This window comes from Crocuta crocuta, unplaced genomic scaffold (genome assembly GCF_008692635.1).
Source record: "Crocuta crocuta isolate KB4526 unplaced genomic scaffold, BGI_CrCroc_1.0 scaffold479, whole genome shotgun sequence".
Lineage (NCBI taxonomy): Eukaryota > Metazoa > Chordata > Mammalia > Carnivora > Hyaenidae > Crocuta > Crocuta crocuta.
The window spans coordinates 508,211-534,595 of NW_027531875.1; the positions used below are offsets into that span (position 1 = coordinate 508,211).

At 42.0% G+C, this 26,385-nt stretch overlaps 1 protein-coding gene across 1 annotated transcript in view; it reads left to right on the forward strand.

Annotated features, from left to right (window-relative positions):
• The first annotated feature begins 239 nt into the window (after positions 1-239).
• The window catches only part of TRHR (thyrotropin releasing hormone receptor), a 39,364-nt gene continuing 13,218 nt past the window's right edge, over positions 240-26,385 (forward strand). Inside the window, exons 1-2 of the mRNA XM_077772941.1 lie at positions 240-392; positions 922-1,794. Coding sequence (XP_077629067.1) covers positions 1,006-1,794 — 789 coding nt within the window. The 5' untranslated portion in view covers positions 240-392; positions 922-1,005. The remainder of the gene's footprint in view (positions 393-921; positions 1,795-26,385) is intronic.

The following is a 26,385-nucleotide window of genomic DNA, read 5'->3' on the forward strand; positions in this document are numbered from 1 at the left end:
CCTGCGGCTGTGTGGTCTGTCGGCGGTTGGGAAGGGCTGCAAGGGTTCAGAGGTACTGCAGGTCTGANTCAGAGCGACAGAGAGACAGAGAAACAGAGAGAGACAGAGAGAGGGAAGGAGGGAGGGAGAGAGAGCATGTGTGCTCATTAGGGGACGCTCTGTGATTTGACAGCCTCGCGCTGCCGCTCCCGCTGCCGCTCCCCCTGCGGCTGTGTGGTCTGTCGGCGGTTGGGAAGGGCTGCAAGGGTTCAGAGGTACTGCAGGTCTGAAGACTGAGCGCTGCTAAACGGTCTCCCCGTCAGCAAAGTAGACGAGACCCTCCTACAGGACTGGAAACTTGGACTTAATACTGCTTCATCCACCTGGAGAAAGCAGGCAGCGCCACAGAGAAGGTAAGAGAAGAAATTGGTCGCCACTGGGAAGGCAGGGCAGGGGGCAGGGGGAAATGTAGGCTCAGAGACTTGCTATTTTGTAGCCAAGCGATCCCACCCTGGGAGAGCAAAAGAGGCAAACGCTAAATTCCTACTGAGCTTCATCATTGAGCCTCTTGGCCTTTTTCCCCCTGGTACATGTTTCTTCTTTACACTTTTCCCAAGCATCTAAGAGATCTCTTTGTATTTATTTTTTAGCTAGGAGGGATCATTGAGTTTTTCCTCCTGGGCAGTCTTTCAAAATAGGGAGCTTTCTCGGTTTCTCTTATGCCCTTTTCGCCGTTAAGAGGAAACAGGTGCCTCTTATTAAGCTGGTCAGAAACAGTTGCTCTGTCCTACAAGAGAGTTGCCTTAAAGGGAGTTTTCAGAAGTACATGTGAGCCCTGTTAGTGTAGAAACACAGGAGGTGAAAGTAGAGGAAGAGAGAGCTACCTGTCGGTGACCGGCCCCATTTGAAATGGTGATGAATTTGGACTGTAACTCTTCACAGGGGGAGAGAACTACAGAGATAAACCAGGACACCAGGAAGAGGATGTTTTGAGAAGTGTTTCAGGGAAACTTCAAGTCACTAAAGATGGAAAACGAGACCGTAAGTGAACTGAACCAAACACAGCTTCAGCCCAGAGCAGTGGTGGCCTTAGAATACCAAGTGGTCACCATCTTCCTTGTGCTCATTATTTGTGGTTTGGGCATCGTGGGCAACATCATGGTAGTCCTGGTGGTCATGAGGACCAAGCACATGAGGACCCCCACAAACTGCTACCTGGTGAGTCTGGCAGTAGCCGATCTCATGGTCCTGGTGGCTGCGGGCCTCCCCAACATAACAGACAGTATCTATGGGTCCTGGGTCTACGGCTATGTGGGATGTCTCTGCATCACTTACCTCCAGTACTTGGGCATTAATGCCTCCTCTTGTTCCATCACAGCCTTTACCATTGAGAGGTACATAGCGATCTGTCACCCCATCAAAGCCCAGTTTCTCTGCACATTTTCCAGAGCCAAAAAGATCATCATCTTTGTCTGGGCTTTCACATCGATTTACTGTATGCTCTGGTTCTTCTTGCTGGATCTCAATATTAGCACCTACAAAGATGCTATTGTGGTGGCCTGTGGCTACAAGATCTCCAGGAATTACTACTCACCTATTTACCTAATGGACTTCGGTGTCTTTTATGTTATGCCAATGATACTGGCCACCGTCCTCTATGGATTCATAGCTAGGATCCTCTTCTTAAACCCCATTCCTTCAGATCCTAAAGAAAACTCTAAGACATGGAAAAATGACTCAACCCAACAGAACAAGACTATGAATTCAAAGGCCTCTAATAGATGTTTCAACAGCACAGTATCTTCAAGGAAGCAGGTAAGCAAACCAAAGCCTCCAAGTCCACAGAAGAAATGTAGGCTAGAGTCCCTTGCAGGATGGGATCCACTTTGCCTTACTTAGCTGATGGCAAAATCAAAATACAACCACGCAAATGTTTCACAGTATAACCTTCTGCTTTACATACTAAATCCATCTCTAAAAATAGGTGGGGAAAATGTGATAGCATATCAGCAGGTATCAGTGTAGGTGCTGTTAAGATAGAAGGAAATATAAACAGAAACTCTAGAAATCCACCTTTAAAATGTCTGTGACTTCTCTGGGAAATGTTATCCAAACACACCATTTGTGGCTTCTGTGGGGAGCAGCTGGATATCTTTAAGAATTGTTTCATGACAAAGATTTGATAAGGTAGTTTGAGAAAAGATGAGTCAAAGCAATAATTCCACAGTTATACATGCTCACTGAGATGTATAAATGAGAGGGGTTCAGTTCCTGGACTTCCTAGTTTTAGTGGGGCAAGTTTCTATCACTCTCTCCCCCAGCTCCCTGCAAAATGTCCCAGCATACACAAGCTGAAAATGCACTTTGCTCAGGAAATGTTCTGATAAAAAGGCTAACACCAAGCTCAGTTGGTTTGTCACAAAAAATGATTTATTTTTTAAATGTGTTTTTCCTGGTAAGCATAACTAAAAATCCCTCTATGGTTTCAGATCATCAAATGTGGATGTGGTTACAGTTGAATATTGGTTTTATTAGTGGATGGAGTGTAACTTTGTTAGAGTGTAAAAGGCTTATAAGACACTATAGGAATAAAATACTTTTGTACTATATACACATTCAGCTATATTTACATATGAACTTAGTCTTCCGTTCCTTTCCCTTCTCTGCTAAACAGAATAAACACATGGTAAACATTTATTCTCATAGCTGAAAAAGAAAACTTGAAATCAACAGTACTGGCTCTTGCTCTCTCTCTCTTGCTCTCTCTCTCTCTCTCTCTCTCTCTCTCCCCCTCCCTCCCTGCAGGACATGCAGTTCTTCCTGTGTGAATAGATAGAAACTGAGGAAGCATATTAAAAAGTATGCATATAAATTATACATGCTATTACTTCCTACACTCTAGATTAGCTGAGATATGAAGAATTTTAATTGGACATATGGGCACACACTGAAATGAGCTATAATAAATATAGGTGTTGTAGATATGCATGAAATGCATAAGAAACTACAACTTAAAAAGAGTATATACAATATCTTCAATGATACTGTGAGATTTGATTTGTAGAACTTTTATTATTGAAGATACCTCGATACTAGACAGAGAAGATGTGAGAACTGCCAGCTCTTAGATCCCTATTGATTTGGGTCTAGCACTGTTAGCTAATACAGGGCATGTTTGGCCATCCATTACCCAAAACTTGATTAAGGGAAATTTAGAGAGATCTGTTGACCATCTGCCAAGACAAACATTAACAAATACAGTAAGAAAGTAAAGATTATGTACATCTCAACTAGAGATCAAACATGGTTTAATGTCGGCAGCAAAGAGGGTCAGAAAATAAATTTGTTCATTAGGCTCCAATTTATATTCTTGTTATAAATTCTGAAAAAAAATTGTTTGGACTAATGTCCTTCTTTTCAATTATAGTCATTAGTACCTATCAGCATTAATAATGTGCTTTAAATGGCTAATTATGTTACATGTTCACACTCCTATTTCAAAGCTGTTACAGATAGGCTCTTTGCAGAGGCCGGGGGTAGGAGAAAAGTCAAAGATCTGGCCCCAAACAATCCTGGGCTTAAATGCCAGGTCTCTAACCAAATAGGATGACCTTCAATAAGCAGAACCCTGTGAGCCTCAGTTTCCTCATTTATAAAATGAAGATAAATAGCAGCATCCGGACTTGGTATGGGGTTCAATGAAATATCTTATGAAATGGAACAGTGATTAACACCTGACCGTCAGTTAGCCTTCTTCCTAGTCTTGTAACCTGTTGGCAACAGTAAGAGAATTAAAGATTTGTTCTTTAAAATACTATATACAGTCACCATTTAAACAGCTTAGTTGTTGAACCAATGTGTATATGATATAGTAATCTCTCTAAGGAACTTTAAAGGGAGATTAAAGTTTTAATTAAAGCTTTTGGGAATGTATTCAGAGCATTTCGGTTTGTCACAATAACATCACTGTCCTATAGCATTCAAGAGTGAGGGGCACCAAATGCCCTGAAATGTGCAAGACTGGCCTGCATGTTGAACAAGTGCCCTGTCACAAATGCCAGCAACACCCTCATTAAGAAACACAGGATGGCATATAAATCAATAGAAGTGCATTTAAGTGATATGTCATGAAATTCAGTCGTGATTACAGATGCGATGGCAGTTCAGAGAAAAGAAAGAAAATTATGGGGCTAAAGGGATCAAAGAAGGCTTCATGGAAGAGGTGGCATTTGAAAATGCTCTGAAAGGATGGAGCTCATTTGGAAAGTTAAAGTCAAGAGGACAGTACTCCACACGGAAAGGACCTGGCTGGGATGAGAATGTTATGGGTTTGGAAAGGAGACAAGGAAGGGCACACGGAATGGGATTTTTATGGTATTGAGTGACTTGGTTGATTAAAATGAGTGACATATTTGGGGGAGCAGTAAAAAGGAAAATTGTATTAATGGGAGTGGGGGTAGGGGTTCAGAGACAGAGAAGGGGCTGTAGAGGATCCCAACTATCAGGCAGAGAAAGGAGCTGTGGGTGATGAGCAGGAAGCAGCAGTGAGCAACATGATTTTGGGCTGGTGACCAATGTGTGGATGAGAGATTTCGGGGGGCAGGAGACCATTGGCAGAAAGGCCACTCTGGAAATGGTTGGTAGTGATTCAGGCATGAGTCAGTAAGATTCTCCATCAAGAGAACTTAAAGTAAGGTGTGAACCAGAGATATGTTTCAAAGAAGGAAAGGGTAATGGGTGAACATAATGGACGCCCTGGCGGGAGACAGCACAGCACCAGGGCTCTGAGCCTAGAAGACGCAAGTTGCCCAGATCACTGAGTGGGGCTGAGAGCCAGGCAGGAGGAGAGCCAGTTTTGTCCAAAATCAATGCACCTCTCGTTTGGCCTTTTTCTTTCCTAAAATTGTTCTTTTCTTAAATCTTCAAAAGGCTCAAAGCTCTACCTACTATAACCCAGGGTCTTTTATTTCAATATTTTCTCTGCATATTTTTTCTTTCAGGCAAGATTAATTTACATTTTAATAAACACTCTGTCTGGGCCAGGTCTTTCTAATCAAGTTATTAAAGTCAAATGTGCATAGCCTAAGAGAAGTCCGTTTTAAAAAAGAAATAAAAGAGCATTTATATGTAAGGGACACACGTGCACTTTTGTTTGTTTTCAACTTGTATCCCCCATGCAGAAAATCCAAATCAGATCTTTTTTTCTCCCTATTATTTAGAGATTTAAATACCTTTTAGGAAACTGACTAAATATTTGGCAAGTTCAATGAAATAAATTACTCAAAATCCAGGCTTGGACCTGGGTAGAAAAATATTTGTCTGATTGACTAAATCTTTTGCTTGATAATTGGATGTTTTGATATTGAGGAGATAAGGTTTAAATGGTCCCATCTGTCACATTTCAGCTCTATTCACACAGTGCCAATTCACATGTGGAGCATTGTGTAGATAAAATATCTCCATTACTGACTGTGTATTTCAAAAGAATTGATTGGATCCTTCGGAGCTTTGGAGGCACTGACACATCTTGGTACCAGACTATACTATGGATACACACATTCAGTGCAAGTATTTATCTCCACAGGGATCCACAGAACATTGTATGGATCAGACTACCAGTTTTCTTTTGCATTCAGTCGTTCTAATTAGTTTCTTTTCTCTGGTGGGAAAACTGTGGAACAGAGTCCAAATAGAAGCTCTGAGTTTATGGCAAATTTTTCGGTATGGGTTTTATTTGACTAAAGAAGCCTTTAAAATACCAGTCTTTGTTTCCATACATTTCTTACCAGCCTTCTACCTTACCAGAAAAACATTGCTAGCCCAGGAAACAAATCAGCTTTCTTTAAAAAAATTTTTTTGAACATTTATTTATTTTTTGAGAGACAGAGACAGAGCGTGAGCAGGGAAGAGGCAGAGAGAGAGGGAGACACAGAATCTGAAGCAGGCTCCAGGCTCTGAGCTGTCAGCACAGAGCCCTATGCAGGGCTCAAACTCAGGAATCATGAGATCATGACCTGAGCCTAAGTCGGATGTTTAACTGACTGAACCACCCAGGCGCCCCACAGTTTTTCTTTTTAAAGTGATACATGCCTTTTGTTGTTGTTGCTATTGCTATTGTTGATGACAATACGAAGCAATCGTGCATATTATGGGAAACACAGAAAACTAGGAATAAGAAAAAGGCGTGTCTTACCCCACCTCCCCAAACCATAGTTTATTAGCATTTGCTTATATTCTTTTTCTTATGTTTTTACCTGATCTTTTGTATATAATTACAGAAATACATGTGTATATATCATTTATACTCTGCCTTTATATAAAGTGTTGAAATTGAAATTCTCAAGGAGAATAGCAGAGTAAAAGACAATGGGTAAAATTGATTCAGTTTCTCTTAGCCTTGATTTTCTCATCAATAAAAAGGGAATAACAATTGCTCATAGACTCCTTGTTAAAATCCAGTGAGATGCATGTGACAAAATTCATCTTTGCTCTCTTCCCACCTGTCCTCTCCACCACCCCTCCTTCCTGCCTGTCCTTTCTCACTGATCTCCAGCCCTTTGGCACACTCCAGTTCTCTGCAAAATAGAGAACTGAGATAAAGAAAGGGCTTAAATGTGTCTTTTCTCTTCTCATGTCTCCTTCCAAGTCCTGCCTCCAGTGCTATTTACTTTTTTTTTAAAAGGTATTTCAAGGGTTTTTTAACGTTTATTTATTCATTTTTGAGAGACACAGAGACAGTATGAGCAAGGAAGGGGCAGGGGGAGAGAGAGAATCCCAAGCAGGTTCCACATCATCAGCACGGAGCCTGATGTGGGGCTCAAACTCACAGAACCAGGAGATAATGACCTGTGCTAAAACTGAGAGTCAGGCACCCTAATTGACTTACTTTTTAAGAAAAAACCTTGAACAAGGAAAATCCTTAAAGATGCTGGAGGGGTCATAAGGGATGGGAAGGAGGCATAATGGTATAAAATCAGGCAGCAGAGCTGGTATTTGGAAGCACAGAATCCTTTAAGTTGTCTTGGGAGCTTAATCAATGACTAATCTTACCAGGCAAATTAAAGATACTAAACTATTCAGCATTAGGCCTAAATCCGAGGTTTCTCATGTTTTACTGTGACTATTTTCACAGATCTTTTTTTTTTCATTTCTAATTGTTTAATTTGCTTCATTTGTCTGGGCTCAACTATATCCTTCATAGAATAAAGGTGTCTACGCTGGAAGAAAAGTATGATTGTTTTCACGTGGCACACAGGTATCTAAATGAGCCATCTTATTTCTATTGTCGGAGAATAGCTTTGCATTTTCCCATTCACATCCTGTGTGAGGAAAGACTCTGTACATACCCCATAAACCAACTCAGTGAAAATCCCCTGAAGTTATGTGCTTTGTGTCCCTTGGTTAGATGAACATTGTTTATTCTTAGTTTTATATTTGTGTCTCCAAGCCATAATTTCACCAGTAGAGAAAAATAAGTTTTCCTATATGCCTACAAAAAGGGAAAAACCTGTACTCCTACAGCATTCTTAATTTGGCCACATACACACACACACCTTAAAATCAGCTAACCTTGATAATGACAAACTGTAATGCTTTACAGAGCCTCTTGTGAATTCTTCAAGCTGCAAGCAGATCTCCCAATCTCCAGACAGAGGAAGCCTGGGCCAGTACCATGTCTTTAGGCTCCTTTACCTTTTCTTTATGGGTTGGGGGAAGGGTGAGAAATATAAAGCTAGAGCAAGGTCAACACCAAGCAAAATTGTGCAGGGGGGCATTTTATATTCAATATCTTCCTCAATTTAATGAAACATCCACCCATAATCCTAAAATCATCTAGCACTGTCCTAAGGGTGGAGGGTCCAGGGACATAAAGAGATGAACTCTTCACCATCAAGAAGCTCACTGTTGGCAATGTGCACACACGATCCCGAGCAGCCCATCATGTTCTGGATAGAGGACACAGCGTCGGGAGGAGAGAGGTGAAATGGGGGAGAAAGGAGGCAGGCTTTGTGGAGTATGTGGCATTGAGTTGATCCTATAAAGATGGACAGAAGGTCTAAAAGCTGCACTAAGAAGACCAGGAGAGGAAGAAGAGAGCTCCACAGAAGAGGGACTGGGAGATGGCTGGGCAGGGGCAGGGTCAGAACAGTCTAGTGCTGGTGTCGTTGCAGCTGGGTGACAAAAAGAAGTTGTCCGGTGGAGGTAGTCTGGCCCTGTTGCGTCTGACCCCTTCTTGCCTCCACAACCCTGCCCTTTGTCATTCTCCCTGCTCTCGTCCGTGCTCACTTATGAGTCTCCAGCACACAGCTCTAGCAAACACTTTATTCTTTTTTGGACACCATGAAAGTGCATCAAATCCAATATGTCTGAGACTAAACCCATTATTTTCTTCATAAACTCCTATCTTCCTCTTTCTTTCTTATTTGATAGTCCCAACCCAGAAATCCGGGAGTCCTTCTAAGATGCCTTCTGCCCTGTATACCCAGGTCTGAGTGACTCCAGCTCCTCTCATATTTTACGTACCCCACTCACGCTACCATTCTCCTCGCTGACCACTGACCACCTGCTCTAATTCAGCACACACCTCAGCGGCCTCTCAGTCTCCCCCAAATCATTCTGCACACTGCTCACTAGGGCATTGCTCTAACACAGAGATCTGTTATCCAAGTGATTCGTATGGCTCCCTGAGGCCTACAATTTAAACACCTTAGCATTAACAAATAAGATCCTGCCTCCTTCCTACATTTTCAGCTTATTCTCTTGTGGCTCTCCTAACTTATACTTTATGCTGTAGTGATACTGAATTATTTGTTATTCTCTGAATTTGTTCTCTCAGCCAGAATGCCCCTCATTTGGTAAACTCCCAATTATCTTCTGAGTCTCAGATAAAATGATGCCCCCAGGTACCCCACCAAGCCTTCCCTGAATAACTCAGGCAGATTTATGTAACTAAATGCCTAGCTATAACTATGTATGTTAGATGTCCTACCTATGTTTCTGTAATACTTTGCATATACTGCTAATTTAGTAATTCTTAGCATCATTATTGTTAGTCTGTCCACATTCCTACTGCCACTAACATCCTTAAGAGTAGGACCTTGTATCCTCAGTGATCTCAGCACTGTGTCCGGCATATAGCAGGCTTCCAAAAGTATGTATACATAGTCGTGTATTGCAGCCAAAAAATACAGGCTTTGGAAGAGTAGGTTGTTAGCGTGTCTTCCCAGCTCTGCATTCAGTAATGTCGTGGTGGTTGCTTACAATTGGCCATGGGTGTCATTTTTTAAACTACAGAAATCAGCAAATATGATAATTCAGTGTCTCGCTTTTTTTGTGGAGAGCCAGTTGCTAACTATTTGTGCAAATGACATGCACACTTACTTTGGGGTTTGGTTGATTCCAGTATCATTTTGCTCCGTGAAAAATTTTTGTGAATTTATGCTATAGTCTTCTCTGATTTTAATTGCAATTTTCTTGCCTTTTTATTGAATCCTCTTTTAAAAATATTTTATTTTATTCCACTTTATGTAATCTCTACACTCAACAGGGGGCTCGAACCCATAACCCCGATACCAAAGCCCCTACTGAATCCCTGTTTTATTCCAAAGTAGCCACACTGGCAATTACCCAGTATGATGGTGACTATGTGAGTAGGCAAGGCTTTTTATGATGAATTCCCCTCCCAGACAGGACAGGCTAACTTAGAAATATGGCAGACTCAAATAATAATTTACCTTTTGTACAAAATCTTGTTGGCTTTCTGATGAGCTTTTAAAATACCCTCTGTAAGGTGAGAGCTGCACTGGACAGGCTGGCCAGAGAGGTAGGGGGATAGCAACTCAGGGAAGGAAAATAGTGTCAGCAGAGGTATAAAGATGAGAATAAATCTATCTAAGTGCCCCTATGTGACTAATTTTCCTAAAGCAATTTGCACACATCATCCTCTTTCAAAAGGAATATCCCCAATCTCCTCTGACTAGCTCTTAACCTCTCTAAAGTCTGACCCTTTCATCATTATTTTGGCTTTGTTTTATCCATTCTTTCTTCAATTCAATATACATTTATTGTGTGCCAATTTCATGTCAGGCATTGCTCTGGAAAACCAGGGATAGTCACTATCTTAAGGAACTTCTAGTGATATCAAAGATCGCCATTAGAAACAGCTGGAAAAAGAGAAGGTTAGAGTGCACATGCGCAGAAGAGGCAACAGGGAGGGGTGAACAGTGTGCTTCAGGCTGGATAGCAAGCCTCCCACAGAGTAAGTCACTTACACAGAACACAGAAGAGCAGACTTATCTGTAAACACAGATAAGTCGATTCCTTCGAATAAGGAATAAGTCCTTCCCCGTCAATTCCTTCGAATAAGGATAAGTCCTTCCCCGCCAATTCAGGTTGTCTCTTACCAGATTCTCCCACACATACCAGTCTCATTTATATTTTACAATCTTGCTCATGCAATTTTTTCCCACCTGTAGTGCCCTCTCCACTCTTGACTCTTTCACACCTATCTGTGCATCTCACGTCTCAACCTTGGGCTGCAGTTGGATCAAGAGGTCCCATGTATTGGACATGTATTGGAAGACAGGTGAGCATGAGCTCTAGAGTCAGAAACACATAGAGGCACCTGGGTGGCTTAGTCAGTTGAGCATCCAACTCCTGATTTCAGCTCAGGTCATGATCCCAGGGTCCTGGTCGAGCCCCGCGTCGGGCTCCACTCCTGCTTGGGCTTTTCTTTCTCTCTCTCCTTCTACCCTTCTCCTCCCTCATTCTCTCCTAAAGTAGAAGAAAGAAAAATAAAAAGAAAGAAAGAAAAACATAAGTCCCTGCTCTTTTACTTTGGATAATTTATTTTATTTCTTGATACTTCAGTTTATTCATATGTAAAATAGGATACGAATGATACCTGCTCATAAGATTGCTACAAGGCAATGCCTAGTCTATAAGAAGTATTCAGTAATTCGTATTTACTGTACTTAAATGTATGCTATATTTGAAATGTCATTTGCTCCCTCCTTATTCATGACACAGCAAAAATATAAACTGGTAATTCTTTCCTGAAGAAGACAAGGTTTAGAGGTGATAATAGAGATAGATTTTCCAGGATCATCTAACAGCATATTAGTAAGATCAAATTAGTAAATACTTCCTGAGCTCCTACTACGTGCCCAGAGAGAAATATAAGTGTAATACAAAACTTACATACCTAACAGAAGCTAAGTGTCACAGACTTTTTACTATGTATTCTGTACTGTTTTATTTGAACTAACTCATTACATTCTCACAACAATGCTGGGAAGTAGTAACTATTTATAGAAGAGAATGTGAAGGCATGGGGGGTGCTAAGTGTCCTACTCTGGGTCACACAGCTGGTTGTGGCAAAGCCGGGATTGAACCCACACTCCCGCTCCAGAGCTGATATAGTATCAACCATAAGGGCAAGAGAAAAGCAAATAAAGGTGGGATTGGTGGAGGCTTAAGTGAGTTTCCTGGAGCTGGTAGGATGAGAGGGGTCCAGAGGGTTCAAGAGAAAGAGGGAAGAGAGATCCTCCCAGATAAAGGAGGGAGAAAGGAAAGATGTGACAGTATTATCAATAGGAGAAAAAAGCCCAGAATTTAAAAATGCATGTTCTATCTGAAGACCTCTGATGAGATCAGCTAGATGTGAGCCAATGGTCCGTGATAGAGAGACATGGGAAATAAATGTGGAGGACACGCAGGCTGGGAATGGATCGATAAGACCAGAAACCCAGTGCAGTTTCCCCACCAGCACCTGGCTGGTGGCTCCATGGTCTCTCCATTGAGCAATGCCATGGAAGAGCATGTACAAAGTGACTGAGCTGCCCTTGGAGTTTCCATTGCAGCCTTGGTGACCTCTGTCTGTCCCTTTATGGGACCATAAGCTGTTCCTTCTTTTTGTGCTTTAAATGCCTTTTTCAAAGCTCCCTGTTCTCCTCATACCATTATACCTGCAACGTTTTCCACTGAAGTTCTCCCACAGCTGACGTCTTCTCTCTCGCACTACTTCCTCCGCACCTGTGTCTCCTTGCCCCTCTGGGAGGCAGACCCAGAGGCCAGCTCCTGCCTCTCCAGGCTCTTGCCAGAGCTTCTCAACTAGTCTCCAGGCCCTTATCTCCCTCCTCTGGGTCATCAGCACCAGAGTGCTGCTAAGATCCTCCCAAAATGCACACTCGATAACATCCCTACGGTGGCTGGAATCGCCAATATCCTGTGTCTTACAGGCGTAATGTAACGTTATCATGGCATACCGGGACATTTATGAGCTGTTGCCTACTCCCCCAAACCCATCTTCAATCCCCAGCACCCCATTCCACGAGCAGTTTCCTAAACTGGCCCCTCTCTGTCTCGCGTCCAAGCCAGCGTGCGAACTCTGAGCTGGAAGCTTTCTGCAGCCCCTTCTCGGACCTGGCGCTTCTAACCCACCCCTCATTGATCACCTCTCAGAGCAGGCTTTCCAGAGCGCACTGGCAGCCAGCACTTGAGGTTTCTCCCTCCTCCCAGTAGCACTTTGTTCTCACATCTGGGCAGGACACTGTGTTGCTGTAATAATTTGTTCAGATGTCTCTGCCACCAGATCGCGCATTCCACAGTGGCGGCAACATTATCCCATTTGTGTTTGTGTCCACGGTGCCTTGGAACATACTGATAAGTGACTGAATGAATAAGGACTGGGAGTGAAGGATGAGGAAGACGGAAGGGCCAAATATGACTCTAGTAGTAGTTCTTTTCTGGAACCTGCAAATGGTGGAATTGTTGAGAGAAACATTGAGGGAAAGATGTCAAAAGCACTGTCTGAAACTTTCACTGTCAGAGGAGGATAATTTTTTACTGTATTTAGGATTTGGAAAATTTTACATCGTGAGTGGAGTGGTCAGGATCAAATATGTGCTTTCGGGGATCATTAGTATAATGGAAAGAAGGTGTAACTTGGGTTGAATCCAAAGAGAGCAAAGGGCAGACTGACAAAAACCGAGTTCTGAAAGAATCTTTATAATTAGGAGGCTGGAAGGGAACTGGAGTCTTTGCTGGATAAAAAGACCTATTTCCCCCTCTTGGAACATGGCCAGAGGGCCAAAGACAGAGGTATAGTAGAAGCCTTGACTCCAGTCGGAAGAGAAAATAAAGAAAGAAGAATGAGCCAAGGAGAGAGGGAAGTTTCTAAGAGTAAGTGGGTTTATCTAAATCTGGGAAGCCATGGCCTTGCCACCAGAGTCAAACACAGCCCTTCGTAGCCGCATGCAAGGTGCATGAGAACTTCAACTACAAATTAAATTCGCTCAGAAAATTAAACAAGCCTAAATGTGCACACAAAATAGAGTGAATAACGCAAAACACCTGACAGCCCTGTTTAGTTGAAATAAAAATAGGAAAAAAAAAAGTCCTTTTGGAAAAGAAAATCCTGCAGCCTTTCATAAGCAGCACTAGTGACTTGAGGCTGTCCCTCTAGCATAGCTCGCCTGAGCATGATTGTGTAGTGACTGCAAGGAGGTAAAGCATCCTGTGCTTCTCCGTTCTGCGCTGCTGTTGTCTGAGCTTTATCAGGATTTATGGCTATGGGAGAACTCAGCACATTTTCTGCAGGCAGCAGCTCTGAGCTTAGAGAAGGCAGCTGTGACTCAGTGAGAAAGGCAACACCGTCGTGAGAGTGAGAGAGAACAGAAGCAGGGTAAATGCAGAGCACCCCGTGAATTTTTAAGGATTATTTGTAAAGTCAAGTAACTGGAGCCTCCAATACCATGCAGGACTGACATCCTTCCATCTTGCTCTAGTAGAAGTTTGGCTTTGTGACTGATTCAAGTCAGCAAACGTGAAAGACAATGCATACAGAAAATGTGGGGGAGGGAGGGCAGGAGAAACAACGTCCACTGATATATTTTCTGTTTTACCAGGAAAGATGAGAATGGGCTCAGATTCAGGGTAGATTTACGGGAGAAATATTTAACCAGAGACTATAAAGCGCTAGGTTGGATCTCCAGCCATTTCTATATTAAATTAATCAAGAGCAATCAAATCAACACTTTTGTATAAACCAACTGTGGTACACAGTGGAGATGTTATCCTTTTTAAATTATTACAATTCCTTCCAATGTGTTATTATATGGAATGGGAAAAGAGTGGAAGTAAGGACAGAATTGCACCTACTCATTTATGATTTAATTGAAAACCTAGTATATATCAGGCTCTGTGTTACCGGCTAGGATACAAACATGAACAAGTTACAGTTCCTGATTACAAAAAGTTCACAGTCCAATAGGAAAATCAGGAAAGTAAATCGATAATTAAAGCCACAAAGGAATAAATGTTATCAGAAAAAGAACAGAATGGTATTCTTTTAGTTCTACTGACCTAGATGGCTTAGGCGCAGATGGGCATCAGGAAGGCTTTCTGGAAAAGAGGATTCTTAAGCTGCACCTTGTAAATTAATAGAAGTTTTGTGGGTGAAGAAGGGAAGAAAGATGGTTTATGCAGTGGGAATTATGCGAGGGAAGGCCAGGGGTCCGGAAAGAGCGCCATCAGCCCGGAGGAGTGCACATAGCTCATTAAAACTGGGCAATAAAAAATGAGTCTAATGAGACAGGCAGGGACCAGGAAACAAAATCTTTATCTAAGATATTGAAGGATTTAGACAATATTCTAAGGGGCTATGCAAAGTCATCAAAAGACTGCAAGGTGAGGCATATTATCATCAGATATGTGCTTGAGGAAGATCGTTGTCTTGATCTAGGCAACAGATTGGACCAAAGTCAAGGGCATTAGCTGGGAGAGGGCTGCAACAATATGGATGATAATAATCGGAATGATTCTACAAAGGCTTCACATTATAAGGTAAATGGCAGTAAGAATAGAAAACATAAGTTACATTTAGAATCTAATCAATAGACTTGGTGTGAGTAGATGTGTAGAAAGCAGGACAGAGGGAATCAAAGATAAGTCACTTGAGCCATTGAGAAAGAAGTATGATAGTTGACAGTCTGCATTCTGGAGACTCGTGCACTATAGCAGAGCCGGGGTTGGCCACTGACTACGTAAGATGAGCAAGTTAATTTGACTCACTTTGCACATTCTGTAAAAAGCACAATAATAATGAACCCATCTCTCAAGGTAATTATTAGGATTTAGTGTAAAAATCCAGATAAAGCACTGTGCATCGTGCCTGGAACATGGAAATGATAAATGCTAGGTATTGTTATTATTAATTGGATAGTGTAATTTCCCTAAAAGAGGACAATTAGTGGGAAAAAACGTCTCAGGGCAGTGGGCATATTAAATTCAGCTTTGCCCATGTTGCATTTCAAGTGTCTAGAGAACACAAGGGTGCGGTGTGAAGTATAGATTTAGAGCTCAAAAGAAACACCTGGCCTCAGAAGAAACACAGACCTTGGACAATCAGTGTCCAGATGGTTTGTTGGGGATTCTGGGGGAAACTGTGGAATAGAAAAGAAACCCAGGAGAGGCTAGAATTCTGGGGAGAAGGGATGAAGGAGCCTATAAAATAAACAGAAGGAATTGCCAGAGAGGGAGGAGGAAAGCCAGGAGAAAGTAGAGTCACAAAAGCCAAAGGAGGGGCGCCTGGGTGGCTTAGTCGGTTGAGCGTCCGACTTTCGCTTAGGTCATGATCTCGCAGTTCGTGGGTTTGAGCCCCGCGTCGGGCTCTGGGCTGACTGCCAGCTCAGAGCCTGGAGCCTGTTTCAGTCTGTGACTCCCTCTCTCTCTGACCCTCCCCTGCTCACGCTATCTCTCTCTCTCTCTCCCCTAGAAATAAATTAAAAAACATTAAAAAAAAAAAAAAAGCCAAAGGAGACTTTCCACAGAGGTCAATAGAAAGAGGTAAAGATAAGAACTTGAAAAAGCACCCCAGACAGGCATTGGTCACCTTTGTGAGTACAATTCCCATAAAGCATTAGAGGAACTAAATTAGATTTCGTGAAATTGTGAATGAATTGATGAGGGGAAAACCAGACAGAGAGTAAGAGTAGACAGCTGTTTTAACAAATTTGATTATAAGAGAGAGGGTGGATGGGGGGGTTGCATAGTGATGACACGCAGAAAAAAAGGTATTTTTGTTTATTTTATTTTGTTTACTGCTTAATACAGGAGAAACCTTAAGCCTTCAAATCCTGATGGGAAAGAGCTACTAGCAGAGTGGGAGGAGTGTATTGCAGATACGCGAGCCAGACTCGCTGTTGACTGAGCACGGCCCTGGAAATGCAAAGGAATGCCAGAAAGAGCGCAGGCAAAGCAATCACCTTGGGGAGGGAAAAGGGGCTTCTTTCCTTTCCTGGCAGCAGAGATTGAGTCAAATTCACTGATCTGTTTGCAGCACCTCGCAGTGTCTGGCACACAGAAGTATCAATGAATGTCAAATAAATGGATAAATGAGTCAATTAAAGAAGGAATGAATGATATAGGAAGACAGATAAGGATGATCATGTTTGCAGATTATTTTTAGGTTATCAGATAGGTGGTTAGTTCTCACAAGCTGATCTCTCTTCTCTCGATGAAACCAAATGGAAAATCATGCCCTGAGCATGAAGAGGCAGTGGTGGAGAATGGCAGTCCACTGTGGGGAGTGGGAGAAGCAGAGAACATGTGGAATGATAATAGGATTAAGTTCCCTTCATGTTGAGAAACAAGGAATTGTGATAGTAATATATGGGCAATCTGAATTTCTTAGTGACATCTAGCACTTTGCAATGGGCCAGTTCTGGGACTCATTCCCAGTAAACGTTGCAAGCAAATTAGGAAAATCCATCCCTTTGAGCAACCAAAAACACTAGTCCTTAAGGTCTTTACATGTGTGGTGCCATATTTAGATGAGCCATTTCAAAGTTGTTTCCTTTTCTGTTACAAAGAAGGGCACACCACAGCCAGTACAATTTACATTTAGCTCTTCATTCCCTTTCGCTGAGGCAAGGATCTTATGACAAAGGGTGTGACTAGATAAGATTCGATGCATTACCAAGGGCAGAGATTTCTACATTTGCCAAAAAGTCCCATCTGAAGTCCTGCTCAAATCGGTAGAAGCCCCGTGTCTCAATAATTCCCTTACTCAAAAATATGGTGAACAGCACCGGCTCATGGGCTACCACTTCTTCCTCACAGTCTTGAGCCAGGTCTCTCCTTTATCAGCACCCTCAGCTGACGTGTCTGGTGTTCACAGTCTTTTTCCTTCCTCTCAAGCATCCCGGCTCTTTCCAATTTATCACTGAAGGATGCTGGAAACATACTTAAAAGCAATTAGCCTTTTGACAAAGGTAACACAACTTCATTCTGCAGACAGTTCTTGACTTTACTTTGCTCCCGACTTTGTCTCATAGAAAGAGGGCATTATGAAGTGCAAACACTCTTAACAAACAGAGATTGGCAGGATCAAGGGTGCTTGACCCTTCTTGTTCTTAGGCAAGCATACTGCGTGTTTGTGCCTCACCAAGACCCTTGAGATACTAAAGGCAAAAGGCAGAGATGTCTCATATAATAATCTTCTCTTTATCAGTGCACCAGTTCCTCACACGATGTTTGTGTGTTCCGGGGGGAGCTCTCCCAACTCAAGGAGTCTGTACGAGCCACTCAGAATCCAATGCAGACCCAAACTTCAGACACATGGAAAACTCCGTTATGGACTATGGCTTTTAAGCTAATGAATAGTTTCTGTTTCTGGCTCCTTCCCAACTGTACTCATTTCCTCAGAATAATTAAGGATGGTTATTAAATCACATCAGGCTTATTGTATCCATCCTAAACATGCTTTGATATAGACAATTATCCATGCATATACCACAAGTAGAAAATGCAGTCTTGAATTTAGTTTTTTAATCATGAAGACTAAGGTAGTGAAAGAAAACCCCTGTTCCTATTATGCCCAGTTAGTCAAAAGACAAAAAACTCTGGGCTGTGACAGTATGAATTATCTTCTCAAATAATTTTTAATGGTCATTAAGAGGTTCTTGGCTCCCTCTCTCTCTGCCTTTTCCTGCTTGCACACTCTCTTTCTCTCTCAAAAATAAACATTTTATTAAAAAGGTCTTAGTAGCATTAAAGGAAGTTACTCTCATTTTGACAAACTGATACCCAAATGTAAGCCCACTTTAAGGCAGTCCCACTGCCTTTCATAAAGACAGTAAAGCTACTGTAATTAGAATTCCATTTATTCAAGGTCACCTTTCTGCCTCAGCTAAACTGACCCGATATGATCTCAGTATTAAGTCAAGTTCTTTAGTAACACTGAGGAATATAAAGAATTCTTTCAAAAACAACAATTTGTCATAAAGCTGACTTGAAATATGATAATTAGCAATGATAAAATTCACAAAATCATTTTTCCCTAAAGAGCAATTGAAATGTCTTCACTCAGTAGCAACACCTTTAGGGCGGCTGACTGGCTCAGTAGGTTAACCGCCCTACTCTTGGTTTCAGCTCAGGTCATGATCTCAGGGTTCATGAGATTGAGCCCCGCAGCAGGCTCTGCATTGACAGCATGGAACCTGCTTGGGATTCTCTGTCTCCCTGCTCGCATGCTCTCTCTCTCTCTTTCTGTCTCAAATACATACAAACTTTTTTAAAAAGGGTGTAAAACATCTTGGTAAGCTGTTAGATAGTCATGCTAGGGAAATGCTGTGCACAAAAGCACCTGAGTGAGCAGTGATTCATCCCTGTGTCCTGTAGTTCATAGGCATGCCATGTACAGTCATCAGAAAGATTTGATCATATTACACCATAGTGATGTATTGTAAATTTGTTGTCAGCTTTTATTTTACTCCAAGGAGCAGGACATCTTCCCTTCAGTGCAGAAGCACATCCCAACTCAAACTGTAAAGGGAGGCAACGTTGCCAACTCCCCAGGAGCATGGAGAGTTTTGAAAATTCATCCCAAGTGATCCTCCAAACCTCCCTATCCCAGTTTGAGTCGCTGTTTCAATATTCTAGCTGAGATTCTTCGGCTAATATCAGGCACTAGGCTGCTTCCTGCCAATGGAATCCAGAAAATAGTGTGTCCCACATACATGGGTGGTAGTCACTTAGCCACCTTTCAGATGGCTGGGAATCCTGGATGCCGTTCCACATGCTAAGTATCCTGCCCAGGGGGGTGGGGGAGTTGCACATCATCACATTTGTACCTATAGCATTGGTATAATTTATCATCTCAGTTTTAAAGGTGAGGAGTCTGAGATTTAGCAACCTTAACCTCAAGGTCATCCAATCAAGAAATGGAAGACAGGGAGGGGTACCTTAGATGACTCGGTCAATTAAGCATCTAACTCTTGATTTCTGCTCAAGTCATGATCTCATGGTTCATGAGTTCAAGCCTTGTGAACTCTTAGTGCTCACAGTGCAGCACCTGCTTAGGATTCTCTCTCCCCTTTGCTCTGTCCCTCCTCCCTGTGTGCACATTCTCTGTCTCTCTCCCCCTTTCTCTCAAAATAAGTAAATAAATATTTTTTAAAAATGGAAGAACAGGAATCTAATCCTAGCATCTAATCTAAAGCCTCTGACAGTAACATACTCTTACTTCCTCACACACTTGCCGACAGTACTAGTATATCTCAGAGATGAGGTATGTATCTTAGGCCATAGCTGCCTAAGAACAAGGGAACTTCTTATATATGTGACAATTACATCGATTCATTTATTCCATAAAATGTGCTGAACACCGCCTTGAGTGTTCCTGGCACTGTTTCAGAACTTAGGAACACAACAGTGAACAAATAAAACAAAAATCCTTGTCCTGTGGAGCTTACGTTCTAAGGAGGAGCAGAGAAACAGAATAGATACACAGTATATAAACATAAACACATAGTATGTCAGATATTGGAGAAAATTAAGCATATGAAGGTGATACAAAATGCTGAAATAAGGAGACAGTTTTAAATAGGGTAGTCAGTGATTTAAAATAAATAGCCCATCATCAGAGTGCAGTGTTGTTTAGATTCTATATGCAACACTAGCAAACGTCCTTTATAAATCAATGCCTGAAACAACAGGAATCTTCCCATTAGGGAAATGTTACACCAGGCTGGCCTACATACATCATTTAGCTTTTATGCACAGGAAGTATAGCTGTGATACTATTCAATTATCTTTCATAAACTTTTATAACACTTGTTCTGAAGCAAAGCCATTCTTCATCCTAATTCAGAACCGAAACATTTTCCAGTGGTGGGAAGAGGGGCCTCCAGATGGGTCAGAGATTGATAGAGGTTCATGATTGGTGTTACTTTACCTGCATACAGCGTGAGTCCTCTTCCTTTTTGTAAGAGAAAATATGACAGTGTCAGTTATATTTCCACCTGAGGAGTAAGAAGCAGTTGCCTTTTCAGGGATGGATAGGACAAGGGACTTCCATCTCTCCGATGGCAGCCAGCGTGGTGAAGCACAGAGAGGGGCAAACTGTATGGATCAAATCCCAGCTTTGCCTCTTATACGTGTATCTGAGTTCCCTCATTTGTAAAATGGAGGTTAACGGCAGCACCTTCCTCATGATGCTGTTGTCGAGATCAAATGAACTGATATGTAAATGAAACACTTAGAACAGGGTCTGATGCGCAGTAAGTAATGAATGATTTTTATTGTTAGTTTCAAAATGAGCTTTGCTTGTCCAGCTTTTGCCATGTTCCAAACACTATAGAAGCACTTGATAAACACGATCTAATCTATCCACACAATCACCCTGGGAGATAGGTAAAATGTCTTTCACCATTTTTACTGAAGAGAAAACTAAAACTCAGAAATAGAAAGGGGCCCAAAGTCCAACAGCTGGTAGCTGTGGGAGCCAGAAATCCGGCAGAGTGGCTGCTGTATATGAGGAGTATTTGACAAAGGGGAATTCGTAGAGTCTGACATGAGATCCAAGGGACTGGCTTGCTCTGGGCCAGTGGGGTCTGCCACCTTCAGTCTGGAAGTGCCCTGGCTCCTAGTAGCTCCTGAATCATCATCCGTAAGAGGGCACATCTTCTGGGAAAGCAGCTTCTGGGATTATTAAAAGTACCGTATCAGCATGATATTTTGTAGGTCACCGTTTTTAGAGTGGTTGTACTCATGCTTCTGTCATAAGAGGAATCAAATATTAAAACCTTCATCCAAAGTTGAGAGCCAGCATTATTTGGTCTGTATTTCTCATAGGGGCTGTTGATAATTAGATGAATAATCTGAAAAAAAAAATTAGCTGTACATCGTAACAATGGGTTGAAATTGGTTATATGCCACTTACCGGTTTACTGAAAGTTTTTGACTATTCCATTGGTTGGCCAACTATGGCCGTGGGCTAAACCCAGGTCGACTGCTTGTTTTTCTAAATAAAGTTCACAACCATGCCTGTTTATCCATGTGTTCATGGCTGCTCTGGCATTACAGCAGCAGACTTGAATAGTTATGACAGAGACTGTGGAGCCCATAAAGTCTAACATACTTACTGTCTGGCTCCTTATAGTAGGTTTGCTGGCCCTTGAACTATTCCTGTTTAAAAGTTTATTTATGAAGCACCTGGGTGGCTCTGTCGGTTAGGTGTCTAACTTCGGCTCAGGTCATAGTCTCACCGTTCGTGAGTTTGAGCCTTGCATTGGGCTCACTGCTGTCAGTACAGAGCCTGCTTGGGATCTTCTGGCCCCCTCTTTCTGCCCCTCCTCTGCATGTGTCCTCTCTCTTTCTCAAAAATAGACATTTGAAAAATAAATGAATAAATAGAAATAAAAGTTTATTTGTGAAAATGTTATATACTTAGTATGGTACATGAAAGGTGCTCAAGAAATAAATTATAAATATTAAACAAATAGTACAAAAACAAGAATCACCACAAACAAGAAAGTTCAAGCTTATCACAGGCAACCTAAATTAGCAGCTAATGGAGCCCCTGACATCATCTTGACTCTATATCCCCCAAAGAAAATTCTTTACTCATTATATGGGAGAATCCTTGATTTCGATGGGCTCTAAAAATACAAATCTTAGGGCACCTGGGTGGCTCAGTCGGTTGAGCTTCCAACTTTGGTGCAGGTCATGATCTCACGGTTCGTGGGTTTGAGTCCTGGGTTGGGTTCTGTGCTGACAGCTCAGAGCCTGGAGCCTGCTTTGGATTCTGTTTCTGTCTCTCTGCTCCTTCCTCATTCTTTCTCTGTCTCTCAAAAATGATAAATAAATGTTAACAATTTTTTAAAATTTAAAAATACAAATCTAAAATGCGGAGTGACATTCGGAGAAATAGTTTTCTGCAGCTTCATAAGAGAAGTCACAGGACTGAATGTGACAGCAGAGAGATAAGACAGCACAAGAATGACTGTCAAAGTGGATTTGTATCTTTTGAAGGCAAACCCCACTCTGGTATATATTAATGCAGTATCAGTCAGCATCAGTAATGGGAAGTGACCTCAGCATAAATCATATCAAGTTAGCATCTCTTTAGTCATTAACATTCCCTAAGTTCTTCATAACATTATGTCCAACAATTGTTTATTTCTACAGAATAACAGATTGTTCCCCAGAAAATGTTCTTTACCATAATTCCAGTTTGATCTGTTGTGCCCCTTTCGAGACTGAATCTTTACACATTGACTTTAATTTTTAACTTTAAGCACTTTTTTTTTAATGCCAAACCTTGATTCGGGGGTCTCAAGATAAAAATATGCAGTGCACATGACTCCTGCCAGCAAGATCTTATGTATCAGAAAAGGACTCAGACCTAAAATAACAATGACATTTGTGATTAGGGCTGGACGTACCAAACAACCCTGTGAAACTCCATGAAAGAAGCAAAACGTAGAATAGCGTTAGTTAATTGTTTATTCATTCATTCATTTCTTGAATATTTATGGCACCTACTAAATTTTTTTAATGTTTATTTAATTTTGAGAGAGAGAGAGAAAGAGTGTGAGCAGGGGAGGGGCAGAGAGAAAAAGGGAGACAGAGAATCCAAAGCAGGCTCCAGGCTCTGAGCTGTCACCACAGAGCCCAATGCAGGGCTTGAACTCACAGACCACAAGATTGTGACCTGAGCTCAAGTCAGACACTTAACCAACCTAGCCACCCAGATTTCACGTTGCTGCCTCCAAGAAGGAGGGGCAGGGATCCTGAAGGAGCTATCATTCTAAGGATGAAAAAGAGACAAGAAACAAATAAACAAATGAAGCAACAGGATCCTGTCAGAATGGGACAGGTAGTGCACATGAACTAAACAGAGAGATATGTGAGAAAGCAACCTAGGGAAAGGTTAGTACCTCCTACTCTCTCTAGAAAGTTAATTTTCTTTTCTCTGGATCTCTTTATCTATAAAATGAAAACAGAATACCTACTTCATAAATACTGCAAATATTATATAATTCAGTAAAGTCCCTGGTGTTATGTTTAAGATCTGTTGAGTACAGTAAGGAATTATTATTGTTGTTGTTGTCGTTATCAGAGGCTTCTTTGCCATTTAGTTAAATCCTCCACATTTTCCTAGAGATAGTTAAAATTGTCTGTTGTTTACTGAAGACTATCCTCTCTGCAGGTACTTTCCCTAAATTATTTCGTGTATTCTTTACACTTGCTCCTATTTCACGGATGAGAGCCACTGAGGCTTACAGGCATGAGATATGTTGCCCAATTTTATATAGCTAGAAAGAGGCAGAACTAGAATTAGAATCCAGCCTGTTCCCTCAACTACTGTACTAATACAATCTGGACAAACCCATTGACAAGAAATGAATGATTTGATAATCTGTAGAAAAAGCTTGGGTGTCATAGCTTAGGCCCATCCTGCTGTGGTTTGCATCATACGCCTTGTAGACAGACTCATGTAGGTTTTAAATCAAAACAGTAAAAGCAGATAAATGCAAAGTAGCTCCACTCAACCCGTTAGGCTAACAAGGAGTGATAAAGCTAGCACCTCTCACCAAAGATGCACATTTCAAGACAGGAAAAGGAATATAACAGCACCTCATAGTAGAAGGGTCTAGTATGTTTCAATGTGTTTTCACGTGTGCCTTGCAATTAATCTGCGAACATACTACTTTCATATATAAACTGCAGGCATCAAGGCTCAGCAAGCTTTGAGTGGCAACGACTGGTAAAACTGGCATTTCAAACCACATCTTCTGATTCTGAGTCCCATGTTTAGCCCATCAGAGAGCTAAAAATCAGGAAAGGGTGCTAAATTTATGACTTGCTGAAGAAAAGAAATATATTTTCCCCATTTGGCTGTTTCTGTGAGTTCTTTTGGGGCAGCGAGAACATTAGCTCCGTAATTCCAGACAGGCCCAATCATGCCCCAGGCGGTCTCCCCCCCGCAGAGACAGGTAGAGAAGAACGTGGTTGCCTTCCAGGTGCTCTCAGCCCCTAGATGAGGTACTGTGTCCAAGATCTTTAGGTGCAAGACAACTAAATGCCCACTAAAACTTTGGTAGCCCTGAGAGCTTTACTTCTATTTAGAGATTACTTCTCTCCCCTCCTCCATCATTCACATTTTAGATTTTAAAATATTCTCATTGATTTTCCATCCGCTGCTGGGTGAGCTGGGGGATTGTGTGCGTCTATCACCATCTATGCTGTCAACCCTCACCAGGCTGCATAGCCAGGGAAGCACAGGGGAGAGATGAGATTGGGAAAGATCTCCCTCAGAAAGGATCGATACCCTTGTAGAAGCATTAAAACTGGCAACTGGACTCCCAGCTCAGAGCCAGTCAAGATGCCTCATTCAGAATTCCCAAGGTCTGGTTCCAAAGAGAAAAATGACCTGGAGAACTAAACACATCGTACATAGCAAAAGTAAGAAAACCAAAGCCAGGCAGTAGGGCAGGCTTTTCCACATGCTTAGCCATCCACCAATTATTTACCTGGGAGTTCAAGAACATTTAGAAAAAGCTAAATAGCTCACTCAACCCACAGCAGATACACTGTAACATTGCTCCAGCATGGCTCATACTGAAAGAATTTGGAATGACATTTTATTTTCTAAATTGAGGTTTTATTATAATTTGAATCCCAGTTCTGCTGGCTGAGTTTCCCCTTCCCAGCATGTTTCCAAACATCAGTATCTTGTGAACAAGGAAACATACAAGCAACAGGAGGGGAGCCAGCCTTTCATCACTCCCAATTATCAGACTGTAACCAATCCTGAAACCTCCACACTATACTAGTTACTAGTGTTGCAGGAAGTTTTACAGCAAATCCTCAAGTCTAGCTGCAAACTAGCCCTGAGCTGTTTTCCACTGTTAGCGGAAGAGCCCCTAATATGGAAACATTCAAAAAAACATGCTCCCTCAGAACTTAGTGGCACAGAGGGAATAGAATCTCTGTTAGGGGCTGAGGCATAAACCCTTGGAGGGAGCTAGGAATTCATTTTTCATTCTCCCCCCTCCACTCTCTTACAGCCTTCACCACTTCCCAAATTTCAACACAGGTTTTGTTTTACGGTTTTGCAAACCTTAAAACTTTTTTCCCTCAATTTCAAGGTATTATAGTAAAGAGAATAAGGAGACTTGCAGTGAAATACACATGGCCTTCGAGTGTGGCTTTCATTCATCAGCATATGACTCTCTAAGCAACAGTCTTATCCAGTAAAATACAGACAAAGTAGGGCTGTTAGGAAGAAAATGCCAAACACACTGCCCAACATAGTGTAGGCATTACATATACCTGGATGCTCCTACTCCCTTTTTGACCGCTAATTCCTATTGCTAGATTAGAATGCCTCCTACTTCTGGGGCGCCTGGGTGGCTCAGTTTGTTAAGTGTCCAACTTCAACTCAGGTAATGACCTCACACTTTGTGAGTTCAGGCCCTGTTGTCAGGCTCTATACTGACAGCTCAGAGCCTGGAGTCTGCTTTGGATTCTGTGTCTCCCTCTCTCTCTCTCTCTGCTTCTTCTCTGCTCATGCTCTTTCTCTCTCTCTATCTCAAAAATAAACTTAAAATAATTTTTTTAAAGAATGCCTTCCACTTTCATCCTGTTTCCCTCACTCTAGACTGAAACATGTTAAGAAATACTGCACAGTGCTCCTCCTCGCAGAGTCTCTCAGAGTCTCTCAGAGTTTCTCAGAAAACAAGGCTTACAGGGGCACCTGAGTGGCTCAGTCGGTTAAGTGTCCGACTTCAGCTCCGGTCATGATCTCACGGTTCGTGGGTTCGAGCCCCGCATCGGGGTCTGTGCTGACAACTAGCTCAGAGCCCGGAGCCCGTTTCGGATTCTGTATCTCCCTCTCTCCCTGGCCCTCCCCTGCTCAGGCTGTCTCTCTCACAGAAATAAATAAAAAACATTAAAAAAAGAAAAGAAAAGAAAACGAGGCTTACAGCTACTTCCTGAGAGGTTTTGGTATAATTTTGCTCTGAACTCGAGTTCCACTAACTGGAACAGCTCAGTGCTCCAGCACTTTTTTGCACTCTTCGCGTGTCTCTACCTCCCTCTCTCCAACTTTGCTCATGA